Source organism: Salmo salar, chromosome 20 (genome assembly GCF_965601325.2).
Source record: "Salmo salar chromosome 20, fSalSal1, whole genome shotgun sequence".
NCBI lineage: Eukaryota > Metazoa > Chordata > Actinopteri > Salmoniformes > Salmonidae > Salmo > Salmo salar.
Genome location: NC_138310.1, coordinates 42,438,265 through 42,456,667, shown reverse-complemented (window position 1 = coordinate 42,456,667; position 18,403 = coordinate 42,438,265). Strand labels below are relative to the sequence as shown.

At 43.1% G+C, this 18,403-nt stretch overlaps 1 protein-coding gene across 7 annotated transcripts in view; it reads left to right on the top strand.

The window, feature by feature from the left end:
- Nucleotides 1–18,403, top strand: part of LOC106580640 (protein furry homolog) — a 282,430-nt gene that overhangs the window by 212,345 nt on the left and 51,682 nt on the right. For all 7 annotated transcript variants that reach the window (XM_082966434.1, XM_082966435.1, XM_082966433.1 and 4 more), the window contains exons 50-53: nt 6,457–6,633; nt 7,968–8,132; nt 13,307–13,381; nt 14,334–14,507. In XM_082966434.1, the coding sequence (XP_082822560.1) occupies nt 6,457–6,633; nt 7,968–8,132; nt 13,307–13,381; nt 14,334–14,507 (591 nt within the window). The remainder of the gene's footprint in view (nt 1–6,456; nt 6,634–7,967; nt 8,133–13,306; nt 13,382–14,333; nt 14,508–18,403) is intronic.

The window sequence follows — 18,403 nt, the reverse complement described above, 5'->3', positions numbered from 1 at the left end:
CAGAGTTTGCCTCAACCCATGGGTCCATCAGGCAGAGTTTATTAACTACAGGCAAATACCCCGTAATGTCAAAGTAGAATTATGTTTTTAGAAATGTTAACAAATTAATAAAAAATTACAAGCTTAAGTGTCTTGAGTCGATATGTATTCAACCCCTTTGTTATGGTAAGCCGAAATATATTCAGGAGTAAAAATATGCTTAACATCTCACAGAATAAGTTTTAAATTTTTTTGCCTAAAATGACATACCCAAATCTAACTCTTGATACCATTTGAAAGGAAACACTTTTTGTGGAAATGTTAAATGAATGCAGGAGAATAAAGCATTAGATCTGGTAAAAGATAATACAATGAAAGAAATATGTGTTTTTGTATTTCTTTTGGACCATCATCTTTGAAATGCAAGAGAAATGCCATCATGTGTTATTCCAGCCCAGCGACAATTTAGATTTTGGCAACTAGTTTTAGACTGATCCAATGAACCATTGCATTTCTGTTCAAAATGTTGTATCAAGACGGCCCAAATGTGCCTAATTGGTTTATTAATACATTTTATACATAACTGTGCACTCTCCTCAAACAGTAGCTTGGTGTTATTTCACTGTAGTAACTACTATAAATTGGACAGTGAAGTTAGATTAACAAGAATTTAAGCTTTCTGCCAATATCAGACCTCGCTTCGAGTCCTTAGGAATCTTTGCAGTATTTCGTTTTTTATGTATTATTTCTTACATTGTTACCCCAAGAAATCTTAAGTCTTATTACATACAGCCGGGAAGAACTATTGGATATAAGAGCGACGTCAACTTACCAACATTACGATAAGGAATACGACTTTCCCGAAGCGGATACTCTGTTTGGACCACCACCCAGGACAATGGATCTAATCCCAGAAGTCGATCCAAAACAATGACGCCGCAGAAGGGGCAGATGGAGCGACCTCCTGGTCAAGCTCTGTAGACGTGCAAATCGCCAACCACTCCCGAGTATACGACTCGCCAATGTTCAGTCTCTTGACAACAAGGTAGACGAAATTCAAGCAAGGGTTGCCTTCCAGAAAGACATCAGAGATTGTGACATTCTCTGTTTCACGGAAACATGGCTATCTCGGGATATGTTGTCGGAATTCTCCATGCATTGCGCCGACAGAGATAAACACCTCTCTGGGAAGATGCGCATGCTTCATGATTAACGACTCATGGTGTAATCATAACAACATACAGGAACTCAAGTCCTTCTGCTCTCCCGACCTAGAATTCCTTACAATCAAATGACGGCCATATTACCTCCCAAAAGAATTCTCATCAGTTATGGTCACAGCTGTGTACATTCCCCTTCAAGCAGACACCACAATGGCCCTCAAGGAACTTCACTGGACTCTATGTAAACTGGAAACCATATATCCTGAGAGTGCATTTATTGTAGCTGGGGATTTTAACAAAGCAAATTTGAGAACAAGGCTACCTAAATTCTATCAACATATTGATTGCAGGACTTGGGGGTAATACACTCGATCACTGCTACTCTAACTTCCGCGATGCATACAAAGCCCTCCCCCGCCCTCCCTTCGGGAAATCCGACAACGATGCCATCTTGCTCCTACCGTCTTATAGGAAGAAACTCAAACAGGATGTACCAGTGACGAGAACCATTCAACGCTGGTCTGACCAATCGGAAGCCACGCTTCAAGATTGTTTTGATCACGCGGACTGGGATATGTTTCAGTCAGCCTCAGAGAACAACATCGATCTATACGCTGACTCAGTGAGTGAGTTTATAAGGAAGTGCATTGGAGATGTTGTACCCACTGTGACTATTAAAACCTACCCAAACCAGAAACCGTGTATGGATGGCGTCATTTGCACAAAACTGAAAGCGCCAACAACCTCATTTAACCATGGAAAGAAGTCTGGGAATATGGCTGAATATAAACGGTGTAGTTATTCCCTCCGCAAGGCAATCGAACAAGCGAAATGCCGGTACAGGGACGAAGTGGAGTCGCAAAGCAATGGCTCAGACACAAGATGTGGCAAGTATGTGGCAAGGTCTGTATGTGGCAAGGTCTACAGGAAATCACAGACCTCAAAAATAAAAACAGCCACGTCACGGACACTGACGTCACGCTTCCAAACAAACTAAACACCTTCTTTGCCCGCTTTGAGGAAAATACAGTGCCACCATAGCGGCCCGCTAACAAGGATTGCGCCCTCTCTATCTCCGTGGCCGACGTGAGTAAAACATTTAAACGTGTTAACCCTCGCAAGGCTGCTGGCCCAGATGGAATCCCTAGCCACGTCCTCAGACCATGCACAGACCAGCTGGCTGATGTTTTAATGGACATATTCAATCGCTCCCTATCCCAGTCTGCTGTCCCCACATGCTTCAAGATGGCCACCATTGTTCCTGTACCCAAGAAGGCAAAGATAACTGAACTAAATGACTACCGCCCCATGTAGCACTCACTTCTGTCATCATGAAGTGCTTTGAGAGACTAGTCAAGGATCGTATCACCTCCACCTTGCCGGCCACCCTAGACCCACTTCAGTTTGCACACCGCCCCAAGAGGTCCACAGACGATGCAATCGCCATCACACTGCCCACTGCCCTATCCCATCTGGACAAGAGGAATACCTATGTAAGAATGCTGTTCATTGACTACAGCTCAGCATTCAATACTTTTGTACCCTCCAAGCTCATCATCAAGCTGGAGGCCCTGGGTATCAACCCTGCCCTGTGCAATTGGGTCCTGGGCTTTCTGACGGGCCACCCCCAGGTGGTGAAGGTAGGAAACAACATCTCCACTTCGCTGACCCTCAACACTGGGGCCCCACAAGGGTGCGTGCTCAGCTCCCTCCTGTACTCCCTTTTCACACACGACTGCGTGGCCATGCATGCCTCCAACTCAATCATGACGTTTGCAGACGACACAACAGTAGTGGGCTTGATAACCACCAATGACGAGGCAGTCTACAGGGAGGAGGTGAGGACACTTGGAGGGTGGTGTCAGGAAAACAACCTCTCACTCAACGTCAACAAAACAAAGGAGCTGATCGTGGACTTCAGGAAACATCAGAGGGAGCACCCTCCTATCCACATCGAAGGGACAGCAGTGAAGAAGGTGGAACGTTTTAAGTTCCTCGGCGTACACATCACCGACAAACTGAAATGGTCCACCCACACAGACAGTGTGGTGAAGAAGGCGCAACAGCGCCTCTTCAACCTCAGGAGGCTGAAGAAATTTGGCTTGGCACCCAAAACCATGACAAACTTTTACAGATGCACAATCGAGAGCATCCTGTATCGCAGCCTGGTACGGCAACTGCTCCGCCCTCAACCGCAAAGCTCTCCGGTTGTCACGCTTATCGTCGGTGAAGGAGGACCAAAACGCAGCAGGCATGCGGTTGTTCATTTTGAACATTTATTTAACTCCAAAATGAACACAAAAATAACAAAAGAGAACGAACAATAAACTGACAGTCCTGTAATGTTGAAATGCACTAAACACGGAACAATCTCCCACCAATGACAAACACAAACACACCCTAATATATGGGACTCTCAATCAAAGAAATAGACAACACCTGCCTTCAACTGAGAGTCCCAACCCCAATTAACCAAACATAGAAACAGACACACTAGACTCAACATAGAATACATGAAAACCAAACAGTGCCCAAAAACCCTGGAATACTTAAATCAAATGCCCCTTCAACAAACACACCACCCCGAACCACATAAAACGAATACCCTCTGCCACGTCCTGACCAAACTACAATACCAATTAACCTTATACTGGCCAGGACGTGACACCGGTCTGCACAACGCATCACCGGGGGTAAACTACCTGTCCTCCATGATACCTACAGCACCCAATGTCACAGGAAGGCCGAAAAGATAATCAAGGACAACAACCACCCGAGCCACTGCCTGTTCACACTGCTAACATCCAGAAGGCGAGGTCAGTACAGGTGCATCAAAGCTGGGGCCGAGAGACTGAAAAACAGCTTCTATCTCAAGGCCATCAGACAGCTCAACAGCAATCACTAACTCAGAGAGGCTGCTGCCTACATTGAGACCCAATCACTGGCCACTTTAATAAATTAATCACTAGTCACTTTAAACAATTCCACTTTAAATAATGCCACTTTAATAATGTTTATGTCACAGGCGTCAGAATGAGTAGGCCAAGGTGCAGCGTGGAATATGTTCATCTTGTATTTTAATGAAGAAATGAACACTTTACAAAATTAAACAAAAATGACAGCAGACAGTTCCGTCAGATACTCACAACTAAACGGAAAACAACTACCCACGAAAAAAAAACGAAGGAAAAACAGACTGCCTAAGTATGGCTTCCAAGCAGAGACAATGATAGACACCTGCCTCTGATTGGAAACCATACCTGGCCAAATCATAGAAATCAAAACATAGAATGCCCACCCACCTATCACATCCTGGCCTAGCTAAATAGAGAAAACACAGCTCTCCTAGGTCAGAGCGTGACAGTTTATATATCTTGCATTACTCATATCATATGTATATACTGTATTTTATACCATCTATTGCACCTTGCCTATGCTAATCGGACATTGCTCATCCATATATTTATATGTACATATTCTCATTCACCCCTTTAGATTTGTGTGTATTAGGTAGTTGTTGGCGAATTCTTAGATTACTTGTTAGATATTACTGCACTGTCGGAACTAGAAGCACAAGCATTTCGCTACACTCGCATTAACATCTGCTAACCATGTGTATGTGACCAATAACATTTGATTTGATTTGACATATGTCTATGTCCTGGGAAATTTTCTTGTTACTTACAACTTCATGCTAATCACATTAGCCTACTTTAGCTCAACCGTCCTGTGGGGGACCCACCAATCCTGTAAAGGTGAACATGATTTTTGAATGACTACCTCATCTCTGTACCCCACACATACAATTATCTGTAATGTCCTTCAGTCGAGCAGTGAAGTACGAACACAGATTCAACTACAAAGACCAGGGAAGTTTTCTAATGCCTCGCATAGAAGGGCATTGGTAGATGGGAAAATATATATAAATAATTGCAGACATTGAATATCCCTTTGAGCATGGTGAAGTCTTTATTTACACCCAGTGACTACAAAGGTACAGGTGTCCTTCCTAACTCAGTTGCCAGAGAGGAAAGAAACCCTCCAGGGATTTTACCATGAGGCCAATGATGACTTTAAAACAGTTACAGAATTTCATGGTTGTGATATGAGAACTGAGGATGGATCAACAACATTGTAGTTACTCCACAATACTAACCTAATTGACAGAGTGGAAAGAAGGAAGCCTGTACAGAATAAAAATATTCAAAAAACAGACATCCTGTTTGCAACAAGGCACTAAAGTAATACTGCAAAAAATGTGGCAAAGCAATTCACTTTTTGTCCTGAATACAAAGTGTTATGTTTGGGGCAAATCCAATACAACACATTACTGAGTACCACACTCCATATTTTCAAGCATAGTGGTGGCTGCATCATGTTAAGGGTATGCTTGTAATAGTTAAGGACTGGGGAGTTTTTCAGGATTAAAAAGAAACGGAATATAGCTAAGCACAGTTAAAATCCAAGAGCAAAACACGGTTCAGTCTGCTTGCCACCAGACACTGAAAGATGAATTCACCTTTCAGCAGGACAATAGCCTAAAACACAAGGCCAAATCTACACTGTAGTTGCTTACCAAGAAGACAGTGAATGTTCCTGAGTGGCCCATTTACAGTTCTGGCTCAAATCTGATGAAACTCTATGTCAAGATCTCCTGGATTGCCATCACCATAGCAGCCTAATTACCATGTCCTTACGATGTCTACCTGAGACTCCAAGCCAAACTCTACAGAGTCCACCTCCTGGATTCTTAATCTGCAGCCTTCGGCTTCATCCGGTCCATTCTCATCCCCTCGGGAATCCTTCTCTCATCCTTTCTATTTCCCCAATTATATTTTAAACCCATTTCAATGTCTGGTCAAATAAAATAAAATTGTATTGGTCATGGTTAACACATGCACATGGTTAGCAGATGTTAATGCGAGTGTAGCGAAATGCTTGTGGTCAATGTCTGGTCCTTGTGAAAAATAATACAATGAACAGAATACTGAATGTAGTATTCCTTTAACTACTGCAAAAAGGGAAAACGGAGTCTTGCGTCTCAGCAACAAATTTAAAGGCACACCCAACATGACTCTATAAACAGCCTGCTGTGTTGGCTGCAGGCCCTCATTCCAGGCTCACACACTGAAACCTTTCTCCTGGAGGATTCTCCTCCAAAGCTTTGCTTTATGGTAGCTTTCAGGAAGCCCTGTCTTTATGCTTCTTTGATAAATGAAAACAGTTTTGACGTCATATGGTGGATATCTTCTAACAGACTCTGTGTGTGTCTCTCTCTCGTTGTGTGTGTGCTCTGCCTGCACACGCTCTTCAGACGGCCCACTGGAGGGAAGCCCTGAACATCCTGAAGCTAGTGGTGTCCCGGTCGGCCAGCCTGGTGCAGCCAACGTCCCCCCACAGCGAGCTGGCCCACCTGGACCTCCAGGTGTGGGAGCGCTCCTCCAAAGCCCTGCCCGGGAAAACACTGGACTTTACCTTTGACATCTCTGAGGTTAGTCAGACATCAATGGTTCTTAAGATCTGTTTCTCTCTCTTTCGCTCTCTTTTGCTCACTTTCTGTCTTACTTTCTCCCACTCTCTCTCTCTCTCACTCACTCTTTCTCCACTCTCTCTTTCTCTCTAACTTCCTCTCACTCTGATGTAATGTTGTCGCTCCCTGTCTGACAGCCAAGCCACGGACAAGACAGGGTTTGTTCTGTGCATGAAGCTGTTCTGTGTTAAAGACTGCTTCCCAAATGGGAAGCATATATTCCCCATATAGTGTAATACTTTTGATCAAGGCTCTGGTCAAGTAGTGCACTATTGGGAATAGGGTGCCATTTATGTCAAAGCCAAATGTTTGTTGTTATAAGCATGAAGGGCACTTAGAGGAATGTTTACTGTCTCGCGTTTTCTTGTACTTTTCCTGTGTTTTCCAGGGTGTGGTACTGGTGTGAGACTGTTGATGACTGGATCTGTTTTGGACAGGAAACATGTCTTTCCTTCCAGTTAATTACAGATTATGCCTTTTAATAATGACCCCAGTAGATTAGCAGGAAAGCTAGAAAAGTACACACACACACACACACACACACAGTAAACACTTTCAGCCAGTCTGGGCAGAGCTAGACTAGAGAGCGATGTTGTGAGGGCTAACAGACAGACAGACTGGGAAGCGATGTATGATTTATGTATGTCTGGGAACCAAACAGGCAGCTATTTGTGCGGTTTATGAATGGCAGGAAATATTGTCAGACAGGGCTGCTGCCGTCCTTTGTGTGGGAATCAGGGAGGAGGAGAGTAAACTGGGCTGGGGTGGAGAGGGAGTGAGCTCCAGCCAAACAGAGAGCATTACAGCCTAGAGAGGAATGATTGGACAAACTTACCTCTTGTTTCTCAGACAAATTCCTCAGTATTTTTAGACGAAAGGGGGTAGGGAGAAAAACACAACAGAAGAACAGCCTGTTACCAGAGGCACATGGAATCTGTGTAAATTGACTGCAGGTGGATTGAATAAGCTAATTTAGCCAAGCTGGGGGATATCTTATTTTCCTAATGTGCGAATCTCTCCTGCTCGGTAATTGAGCTGCTGGGGCTATGAACGGCTGCCAATGGACAGTGCTAAGGGCTTAACAAACGCTGCCTGGTAGGTGTTGAAATATCGTTGAGCGGCTGAATAGTTGGCCTGCTGCGTGTCCTGGCTGGGAGGGCTAGACTGGAGCAGCCATAGGATAGAGGAATGGGAGCTGTCCAATCATGAACTTACTGCTGCAGAGACACTCCGGTTCTGCTCTAAACCTGTGCTCTGTGTGTGACTTACTAAGGTCCCTGCGTGTGTGTTTGTAGACCCCAGTGATTGGCAGGAGGTATGAGGAGCTGCAAGGTTCTCCAGGCCGGGAGGGGAAAAGCCGGGCCATAGCTGTGACCTGCAGCACCTCCTCCACCTCCTCGGGCTCCACCTCCAACAACGTCCTGGTTCCAGTCAGCTGGAAAATACCCCAGTCCTCTCAGGTCAGTGTCACCCTTTCTCCTTCTTCTCCCGCAGTTTCTCAGGTCAGCCTCCCCTTTCACCCTTCCTCCGCCAGTCTTTTCAGGTCAGTGTCCCCCGTTCTCCCCCTTTTCCACCACTCCTCCAAGGTCAGTCTCCCACTCCACCCCCAGTCCTCTCAGGTCAGTGTCCCCTTTACATTTTACATTTACATTTGAGTAATTTAGCAAACACTCTTCTCCAGAGCTATTCCAGGAGCAATTATGGTTAAGTGCCTTGCTCAAGGGCACAATCAACAGATTTTTCACATAGTCATCTCGGGGATCCGAACCAACAACCTTTTGGTAACTGGTCAAATGCTCTTAATCGCTAGGCTACCTACCACCACCTTCTCCCCCAGTCCTCCAAGGTCAGTCTACCCCTTTCAGTCCGCTCAGGTCCCCCTACCCCAATCCTCACAAGTCAATCTCTCCCTTTCTCTTCCAGAATGTTACCTCTATCTAGCCTGGTCACTAGTTCCTGTTTGTGCTTTAGCCAAACCCTCACGTTTCTTGTATACCATGGCAAGGACCACTACAGAGGAGTTGGCTAAAGCACACCCAGATCTGGCCTCCAGGATTATTGCGATCAGGAAGCGAGAAATAACAACAAACATAAAAAGTAAGAGTCAATGTAGCTCTGGACCAGGGCATAGTGTGCGCTCCTCCACTAGTAGTGTCCAGTAGTAGTGGAGAAACGCGCACTACCCCCTGGACCAGAGCTAGAGTCAGGGGCGCCACTTTGGTTTTTAGAAGTGGGACATCTAAAGCTCATATCCTGAATTTTTACACGATCCAATATGCTGTCTCCATTTTGAACAAAAAGTAAGCAAAAATGCCCACAGTCATCACGCTAGGTAAGAGATCATTATTAAATATGTTTCAGTGATTAATAAGACTGACCTAGATCAAAGGTAATTCAATAATAAATATTGTGTTGGACCTTTAACCAATAGACTAACAAATGAACAACTCTTGAAAAACTACAGTCTTTTGATTGACATTATTAAGACAACCTCTATGTCAATTTTCAGCCACATGCACGCCCGACCCCCATCAGTCTAGTCAATAACTCCCCTCTCTCCCAACACATGTTCCCACCTTTATTTTTTGAGACTGGAAGCTTGGAGGGTGGTGCTTGGAATCATTGTTCTTCCTCTGTCAACCATGGCTACCTGCAAGGAAACATGTGCCGTCATCATTGTTTCGTACAAAAAGGGCTTCACAGGCAAGGACATTGCTGCCAGTAAGATTGCACCTAAATCAACCATTTATCGGTTCATCAAGTACTTCAAGGAGAGCGGTTGAATTGTTGTGAAGAAGGCTTCAGGGTGCCCAAGAAAGTCCAGCAAGCGCCAGGACCGTCTCCTAAAGTTGATTCAGCTGCGGGATCAGGGCACCACCAGTACAGAGCTTGCTCAAGAATGGCAGCAGGCAGGTGTGAGTGCATCTGCACGCACAGTGCGGCAAAGACTTTTGGAGGATAGCCTGGTGTCAAGAAGGGCAGCAAAGAAGCCACTTATCTCCAGGAAAAACATCAGGGACAGACTGATATTCTGCAAAAGATACAGGGATTGGACTGCTGAGGACTGGGGTAAAGTCATTTATCTGATGAATCCCCTTTCCGATTGTTTGGGGCATCTGGAAAAAAGCTTGTCTGGAGAAGACAAGGTGAGCGCTACCATCAGTCCTGTGGCATGCCAACAGTAAAGCATCCTGAGACCATTCATGTGTGAGGTTGCTTCTCAGCCAAGGGAGTGGGCTCACTTACAATTTTGCTTAAGAACACAGCCATGAATAAAGAATGGTACCAACACATCCTCCGAGAGCAACTTCTCCCAACCATCCAGGAACAGTTTGGTGACGAACAATGCTTTTTCCAGCATGATGGAGCACCTTGCCATAAGGCAAAAGTGATAACTAAGTGGCTCGGGGAACAAAACATTGATATTTTGGGTCCATGGCCAGGAAACTCCCCAGACCTTAATCCCATTGAGAACTTGTGGTCAATCCTCAAGAGGCGGGTGGACAAACAAAAACCCACAAATTCTGACAAACTCCAAGCATTGATTATGCAAGAATGGGCTGCCACCAGTCAGGATGTGGCCCAGAAGTTAATGCCAGGGCGGATTGCAGAGGACTTGAAAAAGATGGGTCAACACTGCAAATATTGACTCTTTGCATCAACTTCATGTAATTGTCAATAAAAGTCTTTGACACTTATGAGATGCTTGTAATTATACTTCAATATTCAATAGTAACATCTGACAAAAATATCTAAAGACACTGAAGAAGCAAACTTTGTGGAAATTAATATTTGTGTAATTCTCAACACTTTTGGCCACGACTGTACACTAAATTGACTGTGCCTTTAAACAGCTTGAAAAATTCCAGAAAATTATGTCATGGCTTTAGAAGCTTCAATTGACATCATTTGAGTCCATTGGAGGTGTACCTGTGGATGTATTTCAAGGCCTACCTTCAAACTCAATGCCTCTTTGCTTGACATCATGGGAAAATCTAAAAAAATCAGCCAAGACCTTTTTTTTTGTAGACCTCCACAAGTCTGGTTCATCCTTGGGAGCAATTTCCAAATGCCCGAAGGTACCACGTTCATCTGTACAAACAATAGTATGCAAGTAGAAACACCATGGGACCATGCAGCCATCGTACCGCTCAGGAAGGAGACGCGTTCTGTCTCCTAGAGATGAGCGTACTTTGGTGCGAAAAGTGAAAATCAATCCCAGAACAACAGCAAAGGACCTTGTGAAGATGCTGGAGAAAACAGGTACAAAAGTATCTATATCCACAGTAAAACGAGTCCTATATCGTTATAACCTGACATGCCTCTCAGCAAGGAAGAAGCCACAGCTCCAAAACTGCCATAAAAAAAGCCAGACCACGTTTTGCAACTGCACATGGGGACAAAGATCATACTCTTTCGAGAAATATCCTCTGGTCTGATGAAACAAAAAAAGAATGGTTTGGCCATAATGACCGTGGTTATGTTTGGAGGAAAAAGGGGGAGGCTTGCAAGCCGAATAACACCATCCCAACCGTGAAGCATGGGGGTGGCAGCAACATGTTGTGGGGGTGCTTTGCTGCAGGAGGGACTGGTGCACTTCACAAAATAGATGGCTTCATGAGGAAAGGAAAATTATGTGGATATATTGAAGCAACATCTCAAGACATCAGTCAGGAAGTTAAAGCTTGGTCGCAAATGGGTATTCCAAATGGACAATGACCCCAAAAATACTTCCAAAGTTCTGGCAAAATGGCTTAAGGACAACAAAGTCAAGGTATTGGAGTGGCCATCACAAAGCCCTGACCTCAATTCCTATAGAAAATGTGTGGGAAGAACTGAAAAAGCGTGTGCGAGCAAGGAGGCCTACAAACCTGACTCAGTTACACCAGCTCTGTCTGTTACAACTTCCGCCGAAGTTGGTTCTTCTCCTTGTTCGTTCGGCGGTCGACGTCACCGGTCTTTTAACCATCGCCGATCCACCTTTCATTTTTCCATTTTGTTTTGTCTTGTTTTCCCACACACCTGGTTTACATTCCCTCATTATCTGACGTGTATTTAACGCTCTGTTCCCCCCCATGTTTGTGTGTGGAATTGTTTGTTGTTTCGTGTATGTGCACGTTAGACTGGTTTGCGCTGGGTTATGTCAACCCATATTGTATTTAGTGTTCTTAGTGCCGTGTGTTTTTGTGCGCCGAAATAAAAGGCTCCGTTTGCTACCCAAATTCTGCTCTCCTGCGCCTGACTCCCTTACAGCCAGCTACGCATACCCTACACTGTCAGGAGGAATGGGCCAAAATTCACCCAACTTATTGTGGGAAGCTTGTGGAAGGCTCCATGAAACGTTTGACCCAAGTTAAACAATTGAAAGGGAATGCTACCAAATACTAATTCAGTGTATGTGAACTTCTGACCCACTTGGAGTGTGATGAAAGAAATAAAAGCTGAAATAAATCATTCTCTCTACTATTATTCTGACATTTCACATTGTTAAAATCAAGTGGTGATCCTAAATGACCTAAGACAGGGAATTTTTACTAGCATTAAATGTCAGGAATTGTGAAAACTGAGTTTAAATGTATTTGGCTAAGGTGTATGTAGACTTCCGACTTAGACTTAAACTTCTGAGGCTAGGGATGACCTGGCTGTTATAGCTACTCGCTAACATTGCTTATTCATTCATCTCAGTTGGGAGGGGATGAAACATTACCTAACATTACATGTCATTTACAATACTAGCTCAGCACTGCGAATAAACACTAGTGTGTTTTTTTTTCTGTAAAGTTAAACAATTGTTACCTTTCTAGCTACATCAGTCAACTAAAGAGTAACCAGTTTCTGATCTGCTTCCTTTTACAACTTGGTGAAAGAGTGCAACATGTACACACTGAACTATGCTCAACTCTGCCGTGCTGGTCTCTTTTTTTTTTTTTTGTCTCTTTTTTTAATCATGATAAAACTGGTAGAGGGACAAAAATGCAATTTCAGAATGTGAGGGGGCTGTTTGGAGTGTTTAGACATCTGGATTTAGGACCACGCGGACACCACAGAACGGGCAGACAGGCTGTGTGATGGCAAAGCTTCTGGAAGGCTGGCTAGACCAGCACGGCAAAGTTGAGCATAGTTCCATGTGTATGTGTTGCGCTCTTGGCTAGAGTCGACGATAGTTCAAATCTTCATAACTTGTGCATAAGGAGTGATGACAGAAATATTACAGTATATTTCTGTGTACTTTAAGTAGAACAAACACATTCCTACGGTGTTCTAGTTATCCAATGTTTACAGTGGGCAGGAACAGGGTAGTCTTTTTAAAGGAAACAACAGAAGTAAAACGAGTCTGTAGGTTAAAGGAAATTTTACTCAACTATCTTTTAGTATTTTGGTCTACTGTTAATACAATCACAAAATTGTGCATGTCAGCAGCCACGTTTTCAAGGTAGAGACCTTTCGGTACGGTTATGATACATTTCCTTGAAAGAGATGCAAGGTCAGATCATGTTTTTATTTTTATATTGACGTAATCTGTTTTCTTGCGTCGCTGTCCTCTCAGAGGTCCTACTCCACAATCTGAACAACGCAGCTCTGCTCTGCTCTGGTGGGACGTCACCTCACTTCTCTCTTCTCTCCATATCTGCAGAAGAGAACACGGGAGAAGCTGGTGAATGTGTTGTGTCTGTGTGGACAAGGAGTGGGGCTCACCAAAAACCCTTCGGTGAGACACACACACACACACACACACACACACACACACACACACACACACACACGCAGTTAATGTTGAGTATTCATAAAAGTGCATTTTTTTTTTGTTCAGAATCACTGAGAGACAGCAGCAGTCTTATCACTTATTCAACAATTAGACACACTAATTTTGATAATGGCCTACTCATATTGCAGACATTTTGTGAAAGTTATACACTGAGTGCACAAAACATTAGAAACACCTGCTCTTTCCATGACATAGACTGACCAGGTGAAAACTATAATCCCTTATTGATGTCACCTGTTACATCCACTTCAATCAGTGTAAATAAAGGCGAGGAGACAGGTTAAAGATTTTTACACCAAATTGAGAGACTGATTGTGTATCTGTGCAATTCAGAGGGTGAATGGGAAAGACTTAAGTCCCTTTGAACTGGGAATGGTGGCAGGCGCACCGGTTTGAGTGTGTCAAGAGCTGCAACGCTGCTTGGTTTGGCATGCTCAACAGTTTCCCGTGTGTATCAAGAATGGTCCACCTCCCAAAGGACATCTAGCCAACTTGACACAACTGTGGGAAGCATTGGAGTCAACGTGGGCCAGCATCCTTGTGGAATGCTTTCGACACCTTGTAGAGACCATCCCCGATGAATTGAGGCAGTTCTGAGGGGGTCCAACTTATTATTATAAAGGTGTTCCTAATGTTTTGTACACTCAATGTGTATGTTGAAGGGTTAAGAATGATGTGTAACCAATGTCATAGTAGTGCCTTAAGATTGTGTAACATGACCGGCTATTTAATATGGACGACGTTTAAAAAAATTGATTTACTAATAATGTTGTTTATGCACTGATGAGAATTATATTTGTTTGATTTGAATTGTAGATTTAAGCATACTTTTTTATGGAGTGGGGTACTCCCACGTATGCTTTTAACTCACCCCTATGTATCCTCCTGTCCCCAGGTGATCTTCTCCAGCTGTGGCGAGCTGGACCTGATGGATCTGCAGCCCAGCCTGGTGTCATCTGAGGAGGGGACACAGGAGCAGGACAACAACATGGAGGACACCACATCCGAACAACAATTCAGAGTCTTCAGAGACTTTGACTTCCTGGACGTGGAGCTAGAGGAAGGAGAGGTGAGATTGGTTGAGTGATTTGATCATTTAAAAACATAATTCTAATCACGCACTTGGATGCAAGGCCCTTGAAATCATTGAGGATAAACACAAAAAACCCCAGCTTATTACAGTTTATTTCCAGTGTGGTCCTCTGGTTTAAGCAGGCAAGCTGACTGTCAGGGCTGAGAATATGACTAGCTTAGTGGTAAAAGTGTGGAAGGGTGGAAGACGTGAATGCATTGGCCAAATCACTCACAAGTTGCTCACCTTGGTGCACCCATATAAGTTCTCTGGATGTACCTTCTTGCTCAGGGGATTTTGGAGTAAGATATCTATGGGTTGGCCCTGTAACAATGGGGGGCAGTGTTGCAGTGCACAGACGTACTCAGTGTGTAGTGCTGTTATGGAACCTCAGTCTTCCAAACCTAATGATAGAGGTAAAAAAATCATAAAGTACTGTGTACATTTTATGACACTAATGTACTACATTATTGGTGCTATCATATTTTCTATTAAATCAGAGAGCTGGACACTTTCTCAATCCCAAATGAGTGTCTCAAACATACGAATGGAATTATTAGAAGGGGAATCTCCATTCAACTCAATGAAGCCATAATGGGTGGCCCTTTCTAGTAATTATATTTCTATGGTCTCAACAGATCTCTAGGACACTTTGTTGTGTCTACTTTGATTTCTTCTCTTCTATCCTCTAATGTAATGTGGGTTTATTTTTTTCTGTTTTTGTCTGTGCCACCATCTAGGAGATCCAGGTAAGTTCAGTCATGTTACAATGCAATGCAAATACTGTATTGTGTAGATGGAATGTAGTGGGATGTAGTAGTCTATGGATGCATCGCAAACAGTACCCTATTCCCTATATAGTGCACTACTTTTGACCAGAGCTCTAAAGTAGTGCACTACATAGGGTGGATTCTTTCCCTATGGGGGTGTGTGATACTGTGCATGCTCACGCACATGTTTGGAGTGTGTTCAGGGTTTACTCACCCTAATGTTAAGTCAAGTCCTCACTCAAGCCGTTACAGTTCCTGTCAGGGCCTGTGTTCTTAGTACTTCCTGTCAGAGGGATACTATAGCATCATGTAGCTCGGACGTGACCTAAAAGAATCCAATCAACACACATTACACACAACCTTCCATTCACTGGATATGAGCAGACTTATTGCTCTTAAACGAGTAGTATGCAACTTAATAATTAGCTGTTGATCACTGTTGAGGTAACGTCCTAAATGCACCCTATTCCCTACACAATGCACTACTTATAGATTCTTCTCCATTTATGTTGCATCTGCTCAGATTATTGTTTAATATCAGTCATGTACAGTGAATTATGCTAGAATAGCATTGATTTTAATACATGTCAATAATTTTCATAATAATAACACTATGTACATATGTAGAAAAACAAAGAGGGCAAACCCTACCCCATCTGTCAGCCCAGCTAGCAACAAACGTTCCCAAAACTTTAGAGAACTTTTCCTTCAGAGTCTCATTACGTCATTACCTAACATTTTCATTGCAATGTTCCAGTGATGTGCAAGAACTGTTTTCAAGAGACCATTCGTCCCACCTGGCCAACATCCGGTGAAATTGCAGAGTGCCAAATTCGAAATACAGAAATGGTCAAATTAACCTCTCTGGGCTAGGCGGGACGAATTCGTCCCACCTACGTAACAGCCACTGGCAGCCTGTGGCGCGATTTTCAAAACCTTAAAAATCCTATTACTTCAATTTCTCAAACATATGACTATTTTACAGCTATTTAAAGACAAGACTCTCGTTAATCTAACCACACTGTCCGATTTCAAAAAGGCTTTACAACGAAAGCAAAACATTAGATTATGTCAGCAGAGTACCAAGCCAGAAATAATCAGACACCCATTTTTCAAGCCAGCATATAATGTCACAAAAACCCAGAAGACAGCTAAATGCAGCACTCACCTTTGATGATCTTCATCAGATGACAACCCTAGGACATTATGTTATACAATACATGCATGTTTTGTTCAATCAAGTTCATATTTATATCAAAAACCAGCTTTTTACATTAGCATGTGACGTTCAGAACTAGCATACCCCCCGCAAACTTCCGGGGAATTCGCTAACATTTTACTAAATTACTCACGATAAACGTTCACAAAAAGCATAACAATTATTTTAAGAATTATAGATACAGACCTCCTCTATGCACTCGATATGTCCGATTTTAAAATAGCTTTTTGGTGAAAGCACATTTTGCAATATTCTAAGTACATAGCCCAGGCATCACGGGCTCGCTATTTAGACACCCGGCAAGTTTAGCACTCACCATAATCATATTTACTATTATAAAAGTTTGATTACCTTTTGTTGTCTTCGTCAGAATGCACACCCAGGACTGCTACTTCAATAACAAATGTTGGTTTGGTCCAAAATAATCCATCGTTATATCCGAATAGCGGCGTTTTGTTCGTGCGTTCCAGACACTATCCGAAATAGTAAAGAAGTGTCGCGCGCATGGCACAATTCGTGACAATAAAATTCTAAATATTCCATTACCGTACTTCGAAGCATGTCAACCGCTGTTTAAAATCAATTTTTACGACATTTTTCTCGTAGAAAAGCGATAATATTCCGACAGGGAATCTCCTTTTCGGCAAACAGAGGAAAAAATCCCAAAGGCGGGGGCGGTCGGGTCACGAGCATAAGCCCAGTGTCCCTTGATCGGCCACTTGAGAAAGGCGATAATGTGTTTCAGCCTGGGGCTGGAATGACGACATTCTGTTTTTTCCCGGGCTCTGAGCGCCTATGGACGACGTGGGAAGTGTCACGTTAGAGCAGAGATCCTTAGTAAATGATAGAGATGGAAAAGAAGTTCAAGAAATGGTCAGACAGGCCACTTCCTGTAAAGGAATCTCTCAGGTTTTGACCTGCCATTTGAGTTCTGTTATACTCACAGACACCATTCAAACAGTTTTAGAAAAGTTAGGGTGTTTTCTATCCATATGTAATAAGTATATGCATATTCTAGTTACTGGGTAGGAGTGGTAACCAGATTAAATCGGGTATGTTTTTTATCCAGCCGTGTCAATACTGCCCCCTATCCTAAACAGGTTAAACATACATAAAAATACAAGTGTTATACATCAGCTTAAAGATGCACTTCTTGTTAATCCAGCTGCTGTGTCAGATTTCAAAAAGGCTTTACGGCGAAAGCATACTATGCGATTATCTGAGGACAGCACCCTGCTTACAAAAGCATACAAAGATTTTACAACCAAGTAAAGGAATTACAAAAGTCAGAAATAGCGATACAATTAATCACTTACCTTTGATCTTCATATGGTTGCAGTCACAAGAGTCCCAGATACACAATAAATGTTTGTTTTGTTCGATAAAGTCCCTCTTTATGTCCCAAAACTATGTTTTATTGGCGCGTTTTGTTCAGTAATCCACTGGCTCAAAGGCGGTCACGAAATGCAGACGAATACATCCTAATAGTACCGGTAAAGTTTGTTGAAACATGTCAAACGATGTTTATAATTAATCCTCAGGATGTCTATTGTCTAAATAATTGACAATATTTAAACCGGACAATAGCGTTTTCAATAGAAAGGAAAAATAACGAAGGGCACGCAATCGGTCACGCTTGCAAACCAGCTCTGCTTCTTTCTGCAGTCCACTGAAAGCATGGTCTCATTCTTCCTCATTTTTCAGAAAACAAGCCTGAAACAATGTCTATAGACTGTTGACATCTAGTGGAAGCCATAGGAACTGCAATCTGGGTCCTATCCCATTACATGCTGTATAGGCATTCAATTGAAAAGTACCCACATCAAAAAATATTTTTGCCTGCCATATCAGTTCTGTTATACTCACAGACATTATCTTAACAGTTTTGGAAACTTTGGAGTGCT